The sequence below is a fragment of the Zeus faber genome, assembly GCF_960531495.2.
Source record: "Zeus faber genome assembly, chromosome: 11".
Lineage (NCBI taxonomy): Eukaryota > Metazoa > Chordata > Actinopteri > Zeiformes > Zeidae > Zeus > Zeus faber.
In genome coordinates, this window is record NC_137205.1 from 3,485,530 (window position 1) to 3,504,257 (window position 18,728).

Sequence of the window (18,728 nt, forward strand, 5' to 3'; positions counted from 1 at the left end):
CACTACAGCATGCTAGCAGGAGGAGCCTGGATCGAACCAGCAACCTTCAGATTACTAGACGACCAGCTCTACCTCCTGAGCTACCGTCCCCTTATCTGAATATCCAGTGCTATTTACCAACAGCGCAATCTCTAAAGATCAATCAATATCAACCTTTGTCAGTCACAAGTATCTGCTAATACTTCCATCTTTAGGTCCAAGAATCCTGTCATTGCCATTAGCTTTTTGGTAAATTCCCTTATCAATTAGCCAATTCACCCTTTTGTGTCCAATACTGAGGACGTGGTGGATTGCATGCTAACTGTTAGATCAATGCAAGGCCCTCTCCAGTGGATGAATGAATATCATTACATTATGTAATTTAGCATAATGTTCAAAGCGACTTACAATAAGAACATTTGTCATGGTCTCAAACCAACTATATCAGTTGTAGCCAGCTAAACATTCACTAGAAACTAACAGTATTGGTGGAGTTTGTTTTTTGTCATGAAAGTATGTTATACAGTAAAGGGAAAGCTGTTCATGGGGTAGATGGGTCAGTGCGAGTACGGTCCAGGTCTAGTCTGAAGAGATGGATCTGCGACCTAAGATGGGTGAAATTCAGCCGTTCTGGCACTGGAGCTCGTTCCACCATTGGAAGGCCAGGGATGACTCGACTGGGGTGAACAGCTCTTGAGACCACATACAGTGGGGCAAAAAAGTATTTAGTCAGCCACTAATTGTGCAAGTTCTCCCACTTAAAAAGATGAGAGAGGCCTGTTATTTTAATCATAGGTAAACCTCAACTATGAGAGACAAAATGAGGAAAAAGAAATCCAGAAAAACTGTTGGATTTTTAATTATTATTAAATTAAATTATTTTTAATAATTTATTTGCAAATTATGGTGGAAAATAAGTATTTGGTCAATAACAAAATTCATCTCAATACTTTGTTATATACCCTTTGTTTGCAATGACAGAGGTCAAACGTTTTCTGTAAGTCTTCACAAAGTTTTCACACACTGTTGCTGGTATTTTGGCCCATTCCTCCATGCAGATCTCCTCTAGAGCAGTGATGTTTTGGGGCTGTCGCTGGGCAACACAGACTTTCAACTCCCTCCAAAGATTTTCTATGGGGTTGAGATCTGGAGACTGGCTAGGCCACTCCAGGACCTTGAAATGCTTCTTACGAAGCCACAACTTCGTTGCCCAGGCGGTGTGTTTGGGATCATTGTCATGCTGAAAGACCCAGCCACGTTTCATCTTCAATGCCCTTGCTGATGGAAGGAGGTTTTCACTCAAAATCTCAGGATACATGGCCCCATTCATTCTTTCCTTAACACGGATCAGTCGTCCTGGTCCCTTTGCAGAAAAACAGCCCCAAAGCATGATGTTTCCACCCCCATGCTTCACAGTAGGTATGGTGTTCTTTGGATGTAACTCAGCTTTCTTTCTCCTCCAAACACGACAAGTTGAGTTCTTACCAAAAAGTTCTATTTTGGTTTCATCTGACCATATGACATTCTCCCAATCCTCTTCTGGATCATCCAAATGCTCTCTAGCAAACTTCAGACGGGCCTGGACATGTACTGGCTTAAGCAGGGGGACACGTCTGGCACTGCAGGATTTGAGTCCCTGGCGGCGTAGTGTGTTACTGATGGTAGCCTTTGTTACTTTGGTCCCAGCTCTCTGCAGGTCATTCACTAGGTCCCCCCGTGTGGTTCTGGGATGTTTGCTCACCGTTCTTGTGATCATTTTGACCCCACAGGGTGAGATCTTGCGTGGAGCCCCAGATCGAGGGAGATTATCAGTGGTCTTGTATGTCTTCCATTTCAATTGCTCCCACAGTTGATTTCTTCGCAACAAGCTGCTTACCTATTGCAGATTCAGTCTTCCCAGCCTGGTGCAGGTCTACAATTTTGTTTCTGGTGTCCTTTGACAGCTCTTTGGTCTTGGACATAGTGGAGTTTGGAGTGTGACTGTTTGAGGCTGTGGACAGGTGTCTTTTATACTGATAACGAGTTCAAACCGGTGCCATTAATACAGGTAACGAGTGGAGGACAGAGGAGCCTCTTAAAGAAAAAGTTACAGGTCTGTGAAAGCCAGAAATCTTGCTTGTTTGTAGGTGACCAAATACTTATTTTACCGAGGAATTTACCAATTAATTCATTAAAAATCCTACAATGTGATTTCCTGGATTCTTTCCCCCCATTCTGTCTCTCATAGTTGAAGTGTGCCTATGATGAAAATGACAGGCCTCTCTCATCTTTTTAAGTGGGAGAACTTGCACAATTGGTGGCTGACTAAATACTTTTTTGCCCCACTGTAGTAGCGGAGGAGTGATGTCTTCTGCAAGGGTGGAGTGAAGGAATTGCAGGGGCAGTTCAATGGCTGGCCTTGTAGGAGAGCATCAGCGTCTTGAATTTGATCCAAGCAGAGATGGGAAAACAGTGAAGTGATGGAAAGAGGGGAGTGACAAGCAAATTTTGGTTGGTAGAATTAAAACAATAGACAAGGCGCACCCCTGCTGGAGCCTAACATCCTCAGAATGCAATACAATCCTACATTTTATTTATTTTAATATTTAGTATATGTTATAAGATAAGTCAAAAGTTTTACTCTCACTTTGATTTGTTTGTCTTTTGTGTCCAATGTTTGCAACGCAAGATGCCCAGGGACATGTCTCTACTGTAATACACTACACTCAGGCCCAGGTCCTCAAGTTTAACTTGCAGTATGATGCAGTCTTTTTTTTCTGCTTGTTTTTGGACTTGAGCTGATGAATACTAGGTGTAGGAACCCCTAGATTTGGACGAGCTGGAATCTATTATTTGGCTTGGTAAACACGCACAGACAGCTCTGACTAACATTAACCATTGGGTTCCAAGTTCACAGCTTGTCAGATCTGTCTGGTTAGTGGGTAAATTGTACGTAATTATCAAGCAGGTCCTGACCAAGCCACAGTGTACCATCAGTCTGTGGCATCTAAACGGACGAGAGCCTTAGGTCAGGCCTAGAGGTCAGGGACCAGAGTCTTAAGGGAGAGAAGACAAGTGAGTAAAGAGGGAACAAGGCTCGGTAAGAAGAGGAGGGGGGAAGCTGTGAAGCAGAGGGTAAAGGGCTATTTAAACAAACATCAGTTTAATGATTAAAGCAACCCTACCGATTGCCTCTTTTTGTCTACCACTGTCTATTTTGGGTTCAGTTTTTTCACAACCTCCTGCGCTGTCTTGGTGTTTCTGCATTTTGAGTGCGGCAGGGATGTCTGAGTATCGTGTGTGTATGAGAGACTTTGAGAAGGAGGCCAAGAAGGTCCTCCCCAAGGCCATTTACGACTACTACCACTCAGGAGCTGACGAGCAGCAGACTCTGGCAGACAACACTGCTGCCTTCAACAGGTACCGTGCTACACACAAACAGTTGACGGGTCTAGGCTGTGCCCGGAATGCCATTTTGCCCATTTATTCAGACCATAGACGTTTGTACTCGATAATACTGATTACCGATAAGAATTTTATGACATTTCTGTTTGCAATTGAAAACAAGGGAGCTGACTTTGTGTTAAATCAATTTTAGTTATTGATTTACTCACTTTTTTTGTTTTTAAACCAAAGTCAGAAAAGTCAACATTAAACTAAACTGACTTCCAACAAAAAGGAAAGTGGAGGTATAACTCAACATGACAACGTCATGACACTTTGGCGCACACACTGGACATACAAAGTTCAATAAAAAACAATAAAACAATATACTAAACTTAAATTATAACCTAACAGCAGAAAAAAAGAAAAAATGTATTATAAATGGCCGCAAATTTATTTTTATATATATTTAAAAAAAAATTGAAAGCCTTTAAATGTACTATTCCTTCACTTAGGTTAGTGTAAATTGTTACTTCCTCATTGTCTGAAGCACTTATTAAATAAAACAATGCATCATGATTTCACCTGTAATACAGTGTGTATTACATTCCTGTTGTGAAAATCAGTTTGACCACCATGATGCTCGTCAAGATCCAGTCTGAGTAGCTGCAATGGGCAACTTGCAGCAGATCACCCAGGAAGCTTGGGCTCAACTCAAAATTGTCCTCCGAAGTTTCTGTGATATGTTCATGGATTACCTCTTTTTGCCAGCGCATCAAAATCTGGTGCCATTTTCGTTGTGGAAATTCATAGCACAACGCTCAGGTGCTCATCAGTAACCTGGGCTCTGTGGTGTGATTTATTGTACTTGCTCAATTGTTGGGTGCTTCTTTCAGCGGCGCTAGCGTGGAGAAATGCGCAAATTGTTTGTTCTCTAAACAAATGAGTAAATTTTACCTTAAGGGCTTTCACGTTTGAATTCATGTCGTATAGAAACTGATCTTTCCCATGTAGCTTCACGTTCAGCTCATTCATGTGTGCCAGTATGTCCACAGCGAACGCCAAATCACAAAGACAGTGTGCGTCTTTCAGCTCAAGAAAATCATCGGCTTTCCCTATTAACTCCAATAATGAGCCAATCTCCCCTCTGAGGGAGTAATTCAGTAAAAAAATATTTTGCAATCGAATCTTTGTTGAAAACCCGACACTCGGTCAATTTTGCACTTTTTTTGTCCGCTCATTTTGTTATGGGTGATGCATGCATCAGGTAAAGTGAAGAAGAGTGACTTGACATCAGAAGGCCCAGCAATGCGGCATCTGGTGGTACCATCAAGTATTGCAGGAAAAAAAAACAAATTAATACTACAAATTTAAATCTATTATAGGATTGTTGTTAATGTAAATACCCCGCGGGCCGGATTAAACACTGCAGCCCGGACATGGCCCGCGGGCCATAGTTTGCCCATCCTTGGTCTATAATCCTCCTGTTCCTGGGGCTTCAGTGTGTGTGTGCTTCAATGAAAATGCTGCTGCTTCCTCTGCCCCGCTCTGGAACTGTTCATCCCAGTTCTGTGAACCCGTTGTTTGAAGTATGTAGGTGAGAAATAAGCAACCCAGTTGCTAAATCTTACAAGGCCTCTTTTTTGTTTAGTGTAAACATAAAATAATTACATTCACCAAAAAAAACGTGGTTTTGTTTGGAGAAACGCACAGCTGATGGTATGCCAACAGCCTATTTACGCATACAGTTTGTGTGTTAGTAGGCCCATCAGGAACCCACATGTTATTTTGTTTTTTTGGGGGGGGTTTGTCCAGTAAAAGTGGTTTACAATTTTAAATTGCATTCTGACTGGATAACTGGGTGTCAAACTTTGTCTTCAGCTCAACCATGAAAGTCACTAATAAGTAAGTGCCTCTGTCATGCCCTCAAATGTCTACATATGCATCTGTGGATGGATTTTTATATTAATATTGTCCCGTCTCCATATTGCCCTCAACCCATTGCGCTACAATCTCCAACAGGCACTGCACAATGCCGCACACCAGACACCCCACCCACCCGCTCCACCCTACTCACAACCAACCGATTTGCGAGACAGTTGTTGCATATTACAATGCACAACAAATGTAGTTTTAGCAGCAACACAACTGCACTGAACTTCTCCCATAAAATCTGAAATAAATAGCAACCCAAATATGAAAGGATGAGTCCATATGACACAATTGTTCTTCAACTTTTGTCAGAAGTTGGAGAATGTTGGCAATCGAGCATCTCTGGCATAATCCAGGAAGATCAGTACTTTTATCCTCCCAGGTCACTTGTTTCATCTCTGGCTGATTGGAGGATATGTTTCCTGTCTTGGAACTGGAAGAATCTCACACAGATGATCCTCAGTCTGTCCGATCTGTCGTTGGTTCTCTCATTCCTTGTGCAAATCCTATGAGCCCTGTCCATCTTAAAACAACTCAGCAGAGGATTGATGCTGTTACTCTTCTCCTCCCCTACAGATATTCAGACAAATGCAAAGCTATTTTGCTTTGATCTGGCCTCTGCCACACCCAGCTGATCTTCCCCTTTTTTTTTTTTTTTTTTTTTTGCTGTCAACAGGCATGGCATACACAACAGGGTACTTGTATACAATTGCATCGAAGACAAGAGTCAATCTGCAAGTGGCGTCCAAATTCTCTGACCTGAAAAAGCCAATATTTAATAATCATCAGGAACCAGTTACAGCTCCACCCTTTGGATGACCTGTGGAACGTCGAGTATATTTGTTTTATACATTTGTAGTCGCCACCATTCCCCCTATTCAGAGGACAACCTTATCCTGTTTTTGATCACCAAAACAACTAATCATCATTGCTTCTCAAAAAGGGGGGATAATTACCCCAGGTGAAACATGGAAACAACCAGAAGTAATTGACAAAACATAATTAAATCAACAAAAATTGGAACAACATTTGTGGCAACTGGCCTTGCAAGAACGTTCAGAGCCCAAAGCACCGCAGCCACAGAAGAATCCATAGAGAAGCCAAGAGCCCACAGAGCAATGTTATCCGCAATCACAGGACCACAGATGGCAAGCACACAGCAAGGGGCGACAACATAAATTCCCCCCACACAAAGTATATTGCGGCTCAGCCAAGCAACACTGAGCCTTACTTGCCCGCCGACCACGAGGCCCAAACTGGACCCTGCAATCTGCACCCTCCACTCACTGAATTGCTGGGCATAGCCAGGTGGCTTTGGTGGTGTTGAGTGCACAGTGTGAACAAGTGTCGTTTTCCAGAAATCCTATTTTGCACATTTTGAGGAGGGAGATGTATACTCTGTGTAGAAATTTTGTACTGAATAAAGATGCATTTTGGTGTTGGATTATAGATAAAGTATTATTAAAAGTTTGCTTCCAGAAGGTTATATCCGTGGTAACGGAAAGGTTTCTTTCCGACTGAGGTTTATGATAGTGATGCAAGACTTGCGAACAATTATTTTGTAGCGAACAAATCTTTTGAATAACTCCAGTCACTGTTTTTAACTGTTCTAACTTTGAAAATATATATATTTTTTATTGGTTATACTATATGTGTAAGTTAAATTCTATCATCGGAGGTGGTTGGAGTGTTACATTTAATAATATTTTTAGAGCCAGTGCAGTGGGAGCAGTTGAAGGTATTGCAGAAAGCTTTCACCACTGACACCATACATCTGGGTTAGTGTTAAATAAATGAATAGTCTTAATTGTGTTCCAGGTGAGTGATTCCATGTCGTTTCCAAGAATTCAAGATGTGGTTTATTAGTGGTTTATTTTTAACCTGAAAATCCTAATTGACCTGAAGATCATAATTCCAAGGCTACACTAATTCATCAGTTCCAGCCAGAATACCAGCTCTGTGTTCATCGGAACAAGCTAAAGTTTCAGACAAAGTGGTGTGTGTGTGTGTGTGTGTGTGTCCGTCCCTCCGTCCGTCCTCAGGTGGCGTCTCCACCCTCGGGTACTGAGGGATGTGTCCAGAGTTGACCTTTCCTCCTCACTGCTGGGCCAACCCATCAGCATGCCACTCTGTGTGGCAGCTACAGCCATGCAGAGGATGGCACATCCTGATGGAGAAACAGCCACTGCCAGAGGTGAAGAGAGTGCACTATGGAGCACATATTTTAACATGCAAATAGATTTTCCCAACACTGTTCATGCACATCTGAGAGCAAATCAGAGCTGTAAACAGTTGCATAGATAAGGCTTAACATTGATACAGTCCAGACAGTATAAGAAAGATGGAGTTGGCTAAAGGCCCTGAGGTAGAGGCAGTGAAAAGGCCTTTAAGTTAGGCACTCTGAGCGCAACTTACTGGATCAGTTTACAGGGACATCTGGATGGTCAGCCAGTCACCACTCAATGTTTTATAAAGTGGAAATGATTGCCATTTTAGTGGCATTCGAATAGGCGAACACCATGCAAGAGGTACAGGCAAACCTCTTAATTATGGTGATTGTTCTGTGCTTCGGTGCATAAAATCAGCTAGGCGTAATAGTGTGTTGGACATCTTATGCAACATTTGAAGTATAACTGAATAAAAAGGGAAGGAGTGGACATTGTTTTAAACACTATAGAGAAACTCCAACATTGGGACAGTCTAGACAGTAAAGGAGACTAAAATGACATTGTGCGTCTATCCAGCATGCAAAACAGCGGAGACTGGGATGATGCTGAGTTCCTGGGCCACCTCCACCATAGAAGAAGTGAGTTTGGCAATGACGTCTTCCCAAGGCGTGGATGGTATCTTGTGGTTGCAGCTTTACATCTACAAAGACCGTGAGCTTACACTGTCATTGGTCCGCCGGGCAGAGGATGCAGGATATAAAGCCATCTTTTTGACTGTGGATACTCCTTACCTGGGGAGGAGGTGGAATGACATGCGCAACCGCTTTAAACTTCCATCACACCTTGGGTAGGAACCAAAGATCTTAGTCACTAATTGGGATAGCTTGGGATAACGTCACATAACAAACTCATGATTGAACATTAATATAACATAATGAAGTCCCCATGAGTAAAGGGACTTTCTAATAATCCTTGTTTCAGACTGTACCTTGAACAATTGGTCTCAAATGCCCACATAGTGTTCCCAGCCTTTCTTAGCTAAGGTGCAATTAAATTATTTTAGTTGAGTACTCCCGATTTCTAGTAGCCTATACAGCTCGAGAGAGCAAAAGCGAGACCTATTCATTTTGCCATCTGAATTCAGTATAAAAAATAAAATCAGTCTTAAATCAATCAATAAATTACTTTTTATATATGTTTTCCACAAACTGACATATAAGGACCAAAAATTGAAAATATATTAAAGCCTATATATACACTGTATGCATGTGTGTAGTATGTCTAACTTCTCAACAGCAACACTGGCGTTTTCTGGGGGCAACTACGGTAATGACAGTGGATTGGCTGTTTATGTAACCAAGGCAATAGACCCCACCCTTTCTTGGGATGATGTCACCTGGCTAAAGAAGCACACACGCCTACCAGTTGTCATTAAAGGAATACTCACTGGTAAAGGCACAAATATTGCACAATTGTTATTCACTTGAATAATTCCTGTGGGTGCGAGTTCAGCAACAACTACAGGCAATAAGCTGTGTGTGTGTTTGTTGTTGCATATTTCCATAAAGGCGAGGATGCTGCCCAAGCTGTGAAACACGGAGTCGACGGCATCTTGGTGTCCAATCACGGAGCTAGACAGCTGGACGGAGTCCCTGCAACGGTCTGTCCTTTAAGATTGACAAAAGTCCCCAAAGTTTGGTTGCTTACCGGAACCAGTTTTCGAATTCTTCCCCTTCCTCTCACACGCCTTCGTTTGTCATTGTTTCCATTCCCCAGTGAAATTCGGCGTCACAGTAAAACAGACAAACATTGGGCATTATTATAGAGGGCTAACAAAGGCAGTATTAAACAAATTCAAGCCCAACTCGTTCAATTAATCAGGTTTCATGTTTGAACCCACAACATCTGTGTTTAAAAAACATTGATTGAGAGGGACACTTGTGTAGTCAGGACCACAAGTTACACTTTCCTTCAGGCAGTTCAATCGACAAGGATATCAAAAACCTTGTTCAAGGCTTCCAGGAACAAGGATAATCTGTCTTTGTGTGTTAATCAAAATTAGCGCTGGCTTAGTATTCACGCTGGCAAGGAAATTGCTAGAAATTGCAATTTCAGAAATTAGAAGCTGAAACCATCTGACACACACCCTGTTATTCCGTCTTGCGACGTTGACTTTGTTCAGTTTTCAGCTTCCCCTCTCTCTCCGCCTATAGACCCTAAACATGTCAATGTTTAGGGTCAATCTACCCACATAAATGGCACCTAATGTCTACATACACACCAAAAAAGTCACCATATCTGCTTTGAAATTCAAAATCCCACATTAGAGAATCCAACTGACGTTCATCACATTGAATGATCATAATCCAAAGTATGATTTACTGAAGCTAGGACATACTATATTTGATGGTTGACACGTATTGATGTGCATCCATGTTTCTTGTCATGCAAGTTGGATGTGTTGGAAGAGGTTGTGGGTGCGGTGCAGGGTCGCGTTGAGGTGTACCTGGATGGAGGGGTGCGACGCGGAACGGATGTCCTGAAAGCATTGGCTCTCGGAGCCAAAGCCATCTTCATAGGAAGGCCGGTGTTGTGGGGGCTGGCTTGTCAGGTGAGAGGCTTATGGAAGCCACACTGTACAAAGACACGCCGTGTACAACCAATAGCTATTGCTAAAACCTGTGTGAATATTTCCCCCCTTCTCTGTGTGGTTCTGATTTATTGGTTTTCTTTTGTTATTGTGAGGTGGTGTATTTGGTGTTTTTGTACAGGTGCTCCTTTTGTCGCACACTGACCTCGTGGTAGAGCTGGTGAAATGAACACATTCATTATTATTGGGAAGTTTACTATATAAACATTAGGTATACAGTCTAAATCAGGGGTCTTCAACCTTTTTCAAGGCAAGGACCCCTTGGTGGCTTAAGAAACAGATCAGGGGACCCCCTAGAATTGTTTTAAATAGAATTTTGTGTTGCATTTTAAGCCTGGCCTATACCAATATATTTATAATCCCTTATTAGCCTATTTATATACTCTGTTATGATGATTAACGTACTGTGTCTGTCAGAGGATGCAATGGTCAGCAGGATCTTTTGAACCTGGCCAGAGGAGGCAGGTTTTGGGCATCTCCTTTCTTACTGGTTGCAAATTCTTTCTAACTAGTGAATTTTATATCTTGACGTGCAAAAGTCACATGTCATACATCACTATGCTCAAACCAATTAATGGTTTAAAGATAAACTCTTGTGAAAATGTTTTACATTTAAACATATAAAAATGAAACCCATGATTCGGTCATCTTTCAAAACTATTCTATCAGGAACATAAAATTTGTGACAAATTTCTTATCTTTAATCTTTTCTTATTTACCAGGGACAGTGCACATTAATCAACATTTCAGTTTCCACATCAATGTAAATGTGTCAGAGTTGGCTAATGAGCTCATTTTCATCCACAGTCCCTGGGCATGTCCCTAACATACATGACTAACTGTTAGGACGATTCTAATTCTTATTAACTATTAAAACATAGCTATACTAATAATAATAATAATAACAATACGAATAAATGCCATAAAGTTATCCCCAGTAAGACCGCACATCCCAATCTTAGTGGTTACAGGGATTTCTATCCGTTGGACACTAGGTGGCAGCATAGCTACATGACAAATCAATACATTTTAAATGACGTGTAACTTTGCCATTTTACATCATAGAGTGATGAGTTTGCATAGAAACATCTGCAGAAATAATGTAACTTCAATTACTGTCTGATTTGTCCTTGGTTCACATTAATCTTAGACTTTAAACAGGTTTAAACACACAACCACTTTATGTTGGGTTTCTTCAAGCATAATTTACAACAGTGTCCTAGGAGATGAGATCTCAGTGGGAGGCAAATTCAAAGGAAAGAATGCTGGGCTAAGTGTGAGATAACGAGGGAGAGAGGAAGGGGGTCTGTGGATCAGGTCCCGGCTGAAATAACAAACCAGGGTAATTTTGTATATTTCACGTCTGCTTTCATTCAGTCCTTTGGGGTAGAAAGGCCGCACTACAACACATGCATATATATATATACAGAAACACACACACGCACATGCTTTTTGGGTGATTGGGTTGGGTGAAATGTGGCCTCTGCATTTCTCCCATCCTAGCTTGTCCTTCCTTCAGGAGCAGTGGGCAGCATTCATCGACACGTGAGGTATGTTGCTGTGAGGCAGCAGTGCAATGCACTGCGCCACCGTGCCACTTGATAGACTAAAGATAACTAGTCGAACAGTAATAGCTATTTGGCAGTCCTAGATTACTTTTTTAGCCATATGCAAGCTCTAAGACAGCAGGGGTTTTCTTGTTTCCTAAATCCCTTTACAGCCAGGTTGCGTAGGTGTCTGCTGGTGAAGGTGCGTAGGCATGCCATGACAGGCGGGTAGTGTGATGAATGTTTTGAACAAAAAGGATTTTGAAGTTAAAATCCTCTTCCATCCCTGGTTCATTGCCGGAACCAAAATATGCTTTCTGAAGACAGTGGTAGTATTTTTGAGAACACTCTTGTCTTGCATGCTTGACTGCTACAGCAGCAGCTAAACCTGTCTGTTATAGTCAGTGAATTTTTTTATCATCTAATCAGCTTTGACCGAGCTATTGACACAGCTAAAGAGCAGACACTCTGTGAAACTACTGACATCATGATTGGGAGCGAGCGATATTATCTAGGTCTTTATCAGAGGGACCCTGTGAAGAGTAGGTACCTGAAGGCAGATAATGGCGCAGAGGGGAAGTTGCCCTAACCTGGTCAGGTGTGGCCTGCCTTGCCAGGGAGTGGGAACTCAGTTCCAGTGTGAACAGCGGGGATGTTTTAAACAGACACCGCTCTAGCTGCATGTAATGCATGTGTTGTAGTGTGTGTGTAACAGAATAAAGCCGAGCTAAGCTTGTCCAGTTAAAAAAAAAAAAATTATTATTGATATATATATATATATATATATATATATATATATACAGTGGGGCAAAAAAGTATTTAGTCAGCCACCAATTGTGCAAGTTCTCCCACTTAAAAAGATAAGAGAGGCCTGTAATTTTCATCATAGGTACACTTCGCATATGAGAGACAGAATGGGGGGAAAGAATCCAGGAAATCACATTGTAGGATTTTTAATGAATTAATTGGTAAATTCCTCGGTAAAATAAGTATTTGGTCACCTACAAACAAGCAAGATTTCTGGCTTTCACAGACCTGTAACTTTTTCTTTAAGAGGCTCCTCTGTCCTCCACTCGTTACCTGTATTAATGGCACCTGTTTGAATTCGTTATCAGTATAAAAGACACCTGTCCACAACCTCAAACAGTCACACACCAAACTCCACTATGGCCAAGACCAAAGAGCTGTCAAAGGACACCAGAAACAAAATTGTAGACCTGCACCGGGCTGGGAAGACTGAATCTGCAATAGGTAAGCAGCTTGTTGTGAAGAAATCAACTCTGAGAGCAATTATTAGAAAATGGAAGACATACAAGACCACTGATAATCTCCCTCGATCTGGGGCTCCACGCAAGATCATACCCCGTGGCGTCAAAATGATCACAAGAACGGTGAGCAAACATCCCAGAACCACACGGGGGGACCTAGTGAATGACCTGCAGAGAGCTGGGACCAAAGTAACAAAGGCTACCATCAGTAACACACTACGCCGCCAGGGACTCAAATCCTGCAGTGCCAGACGTGTCCCCCTGCTTAAGCCAGTACATGTCCAGGCCCGTCTGAAGTTTGCTAGAGAGCATTTGGATGATCCAGAAGAGGATTGGGAGAATGTCATATGGTCAGATGAAACCAAAATACAACTTTTTGGTAAAAACTCAACTTGTCGTGTTTGGAGGAGAAAGAAAGCTGAGTTGCATCCAAAGAACACCAGACCTACTGTGAAGCATGGGGGTGGCAACATCATGCTTTGGGGCTGTTTTTCTGCAAAGGGACCAGGACGACTGATCCGTGTAAAGGAAAGAATGAATGGGGCCATGTATCTTGAGATTTTGAGTGAAAATCTCCTTCCATCAGCAAGGGCATTGAAGATGAAACGTGGCTGGGTCTTTCAGCATGACAATGATCCCAAACACACCGCCCGGGCAACGAAGGAGTGGCTTCATAAGAAGCATTTCAAGGTCCTGGAGTGGCCTAGCCAGTCTTCAGATCTCAACCCCATAGAAAATCTTTGGAAGAAGTTGAAAGTCCGTGTTGCCCAGCGACAGCCCCAAAACATCACTGCTCTAGAGGAGATCTGCATGGAGGAATGGGCAAAAATTCCAGTAACAGTGTGTGAAAACCTTGTGAAGACTTACAGAAAACATTTGACCTCTGTCATTGCAAACAAAGGGTATATAACAAAGTATTGGGATGAACTTTTGTTATTGACAAAATACTTATTTTCCACCATAATTTGCAAATAAATTCTTTAAAAATCAGACTTTTCTCATTTTGTCTCTCATAGTTGAGGTATACCTATGATGAAAATAACAGGCCTCTCTCATCTTTTTAAGTGGGAGAACTTGCACAATTGGTGGCTGACTAAATACTTTTTTGCCCCACTGTATATATGTATGCAGCACCTGCAGAGAGTGTTCTGCATTCTTCATTTTATTCAGTATTTGCTGAAAGTATCCTGTGAAGCATTAAGTAGCAAATGGAAACTTCTGGAAAATCGATAAACATGGCTGCACATAGAAAATGGGAGCTTGTTAATGCTGAGGAGGAAATTATGTTAATTGTTGTTAAACAGACTAAAGCAAAAGTAGGTGGTCTAAGTGTTCAAATGGCATTCTAAGCACGATGGCGCCAGTGCCTGATGATTAATAATTAATTAATAATTGATTAAGTAATTTAAATATAAAAACATAACAGCACGGGGAGTCCCCAATGCTAGTCAAGGCCAAAATGACTTTTTTAAGTGCAATAGCCTCACTCACTGCTGTTGTCCATCAGTGGGTCCTTAGGTTGCCGCCACCTTCTGGCCACAGATCAGGGTCCTCTATCTGTCGTTCCCTGAAAAAGCTCACTACCCATTTTGGCTTCCAAGATCTGTCCGGTAGTCTACCAAGCCATCTGATCAAGCTCACCACCAGGATGTGATCGGTAGACAGTAGAGTGTGCAGGACATGTAGCCTCAGGTCCACTAAACTACAAAGTCAATCATGGACCTTGGGCAATCGGCCGAAGGTTCTCTGAGACCAAGTACAATAATGAGTAGGGGTGTCAGGATTCGATTTCAATTTTAATGTCTTGATTCGATTTTCAATTTTTTTTCAGCACTGATGGCTATGCCATTGTTAGAATATCGAGTCTTGATATGTAAAGAAAAATACTTGTTTCTCAATAAGGAACTTTTAATTGAATATTAAAAGTTATAAATAACAAAAACATGACAATATTTAAACAATAAACCTAAACAGTTAAGAGCTTTAGTCTTAAGGTAGGCTTTAGAATGATAAATAAGTTACTTATTACACTACTTTTAAGTTACTCACCAAAATAAGAGCAGAAAAACTGATATTATTTTTGCCACAAGGGAACGCTGGTAGTAAAACAGAAATTACTACCTGCAGCTCCAATCAGAGCGATCTTTTGTTTTTGTTTCCTTCTGCTGTGGAGCAGATCGCAGATTGCTCCTGAAAAAGCCCCACCCACATTTTCATGGCCCGGTTGCATTTGCCCTGAGCCATTGGTTGGGAACCTCTCTCTCGCTCTCTCTCTCTCTCTCGCACTCTCTCTCTCGCTCTCTCTCTCTCCCTCTATAATTTTGTGTTATGAAAGGCTGTGCAACATATTGGAGCATATATAGCTAGTTTGACTGTTCTGAGTTCCATGAAAAAAAACAATTGAAATTTGAAATCATTACAAATATTGTAAAAATCATTAAAAATAAAAACTTTTATTTTGAAAAAATCCTATAGTAAAAGTATAGAAAATAAGGTTTCAAAATCGTGGAAAAAAAAAAAATAATAAAACTAAATAGCCAGTTCGCTCTGTTCTGAAACCACTCCAAATCACATTTACATTGTACTAATATGTAAACATTTAAATTGGAGTACCTTCCATGTCTAAATGCCCTGCTGATCCCAGTCCAGTGTCTGTAGTTGCTCACCTCAATGCGCCGCTGTCTGGCTGCGGGACTCTCTGCTCTCTGCTGCCCTCTCCTCGCTCCTCCAAAGGCTAGGTCGGGGCTCCGCGGCCTGCTAGCATGCAGCTAATGCTAACGTAACCAAACCCAGAGCGGTCAAAACAAATGGACAGTTCTTTTTGTACCAGGGGTCTGTGGCATGAGTTCACGGTCTCCCTGAAGACGTCTTTTATTCCAGGTGTTTATTCCCAAAACAGCGTTTTATCCCAAACTCTGGGCTTAGTTTATTTCACCACTGATGCTCCATTTCTGACCTGGTGTTCATATAGTGTGAGGGGAGGGGTAATGCTAAGTATGACCACTCCACATCATTGAGTCATGATTTAGGCCCGTCCAAAAACAATCCGGACCACCAAAATGGTGAGAAATAGTTTAATGGTCTAACTCCACAATACAGTACTCCATCATTCAGTCTTTTCACATGTTCAAGAATTACTTTCCAATATGTTTAGAAATAAATCACTGAATTCACTTAACACACTTTCAAGATCTAATCTTGGAGGTTAGTGGTTGGCAAATGTTCTGAAAATCTTTAAGCTTGTCTTTTGCACATACTGTTACACTTTATACTGAGCATTTGCACATTCTTGCACAAACTGTACAGCTTTATTGTGATGTTCTGATGTTTATCTGGGGAAAGGGCGACCCCTAGTGGTAACTCTAAATGGGATGTTTGTTTATACTATCGATCTTGCCGTAGTTTGGGTTTGATGATACATGCGGAAGTGAGCCGTCACATGTTTTTCTTTTTTGATCCGGTTGGCTCAAAAAACACATTTGTCTTTTTACAGTGCTTTCTAAGTAAAAGTTTGAACGATACAAGCTGCTTCATTCTTGAAAAACTGTTAACTATCTGTCGAACCGATGTAGCAGGCGTGCACGCCATGCACACACATTGAAGCGGGGGCAGAAAAGTAAAAAGACAACTCTTCCAACGACCAGCGTTCGTCCGATCTGTAAGTCAAACACAAAATGACTAAGCAATCAGCATGTCACTAAAAAGAGACAAAGAGGATTTTGATGAACTAGAAACAAGATCATAAATATCCAACTGCTCAAGATCCAGCAGAAAATCTGTAGCTAACCCTATGGCATTGCAAGCACGGGCTAAAGTAGAGGCTGCACGTGCGGAGCTCGCTTTCGCTAGACAAGAGGCAGAGCTAATAAAACAACAAGCCATTCTAAACGCCAGTCTGCACGAACTGAAATTAGCAAAGTCAGCGGCTGCCGCCAATGCCGAAGCTGAAATCCTAGAAGCAGCTGCTGAAGAAAAATATGAATGTGCTGTCAAACCCAATTAAAATGAACACAGCGCCGCTTACCCAAGTTGAAATTCATAAGAAAAATGCTGAAATGCAGATTCCTGTTACACATCCAGGTCACCAGTCCTATCAGTGTGTAAAAGCAGCCAATATAGAAAATACAGTCACAGTCTTACCATCAGATGCAAGGCCACAGAATACCTCACATTCACCAGTGCGCCAGCCTACCATGGACAGTGGTGAAGCAAGCAGATGTGAAAACCAGGGCCATGCGTCTGACATCAGTGACCACAAATTTATTGACCTGCCTCGACACCACACACACAGAGGAGAAGCACCTGGACCCCAAATCAGGTAACCAGCACTTCACAGAGAAAATCATACATCTACAGAGAGCTCTCCCACAACCTGAAACCAACCAGTGATGATTTCAAACCTTCCCAGCCTTACCACATACCGTCATTCCCTATGTACAACACAAGCCCATCTAATGCAGTGGCTGAAACAGATCTAGGGAAGTATCTGATGCGAAGTGGGCTGGTGAGTTCGGGCCTGCTGAAGTTTGAGGACAAGCCAGAGAACTACTGGGCCTGGAAGGCATCTTTTATCAGCTCTACTGATGACCTAAAACTCTCAGCCAGAGAGGAGCTTGATCTGCTGTGCAAATGGCTTGGGCCTTGGTCATCTGAGCAAGCTAAAAGGATCAGAGCCGTACACATTCATAATCCACCTGCAGGCCTCAAGATGTTATGGCAAAGACTGGAGGATGTTTATGGCTCACCGGAGGTGATTGAAAACACTCTTCTGAGAAAAGTTGAAGATTTTCCCAAAATGTCAGCCAAAGAAAACCACAAGCTAAGAGAACTGGGAGACATTCTCATGGAACTCATGGAACGAAGCAGCCAGGGCAGATGGATACTTACCTGGCCTCTCATACCTCAACACCTCCCACGGAGTAAGCCCAATAGTCCAGAAACTCCCTGAAGGAAAAACGCATCTGTTTCAAATGCTGTGCATCGTCCACTCATGTTGCTAAAGACTGTGGCAAGCCTGTGCTGTGCCAAGAGTGCAACAGCGACAAACACCCATCAGCGCTACATCCAGGGCCGGCCCCATGGAAAACCGATGCCCACGTGAGTACCGTAGATCACAGCGGGAAGCGACAGCCGCTGGAAGCCATTCCGTCTGTGGCGTCCAAATGCACTGTGGAAGTATGAACACGTCAAAATCATGCTCCAAAATCTGTCTTGCATTAGTGTATCCTGTGGGCCAAAGAGACCTAGCCATGAAGACCTACATTGTTCTTGATGACCATAGCAACAAGTCCCTAGGCAAAACTGAATTCTTCCAACATTTCGGAATTCAAGGCACAGAACAAGATACACTTTGAAGAAGATGAACATGTTCAGGAGTGGTGGATACGACCGGACGGCGAGCCAGCAACTTCATGGTGGAGTCATTAGACGGCAACATCCACATTCCCTGCCTACTCTGATTGAGTGCGACATGCTGCCAGACGACAGGTCTGAAATACCATCACCAGACAGCCAGACATCATCCTCACCTCAAACACTTGTAGACAAAATCCCAGTCGTGGACCCAGACGCGCCCATCCTTCTTCTCCTTGGGAGAGACTTAATTCAGGTGCACAAAGTGCAGGAACAATGTAATGGGCCACACAACGCACCGATTGCCCAGCGACTCGACCTTGGATGGGTGATAACTGGATTTGTGTCTGGCGAAGAGCACATAGTGGCGCTGCCCCTAGCGGTCGCCTGCGGCTGGCGCTCTGGTGACTCTTTCACTCTTTTTAGTATTTTTTTCCTTTTTTATCACAATGTTCGCCAAAAAAACATC

The 18,728-nt window shown here is 42.3% G+C and overlaps 1 protein-coding gene across 1 annotated transcript in view; it reads left to right on the plus strand.

The window, feature by feature from the left end:
• Positions 1-3,241: 3,241 nt before the first annotated feature.
• Positions 3,242-18,728, plus strand: part of hao1 (hydroxyacid oxidase (glycolate oxidase) 1) — a gene marked incomplete at both ends in the record, with an annotated part of 24,445 nt that continues 8,958 nt past the window's right edge. The window contains 6 exons of the mRNA XM_080009054.1: positions 3,242-3,378; positions 7,317-7,468; positions 8,019-8,289; positions 8,719-8,891; positions 9,011-9,102; positions 9,895-10,053. Coding sequence (XP_079865180.1) covers positions 3,242-3,378; positions 7,317-7,468; positions 8,019-8,289; positions 8,719-8,891; positions 9,011-9,102; positions 9,895-10,053 — 984 coding nt within the window. The remainder of the gene's footprint in view (positions 3,379-7,316; positions 7,469-8,018; positions 8,290-8,718; positions 8,892-9,010; positions 9,103-9,894; positions 10,054-18,728) is intronic.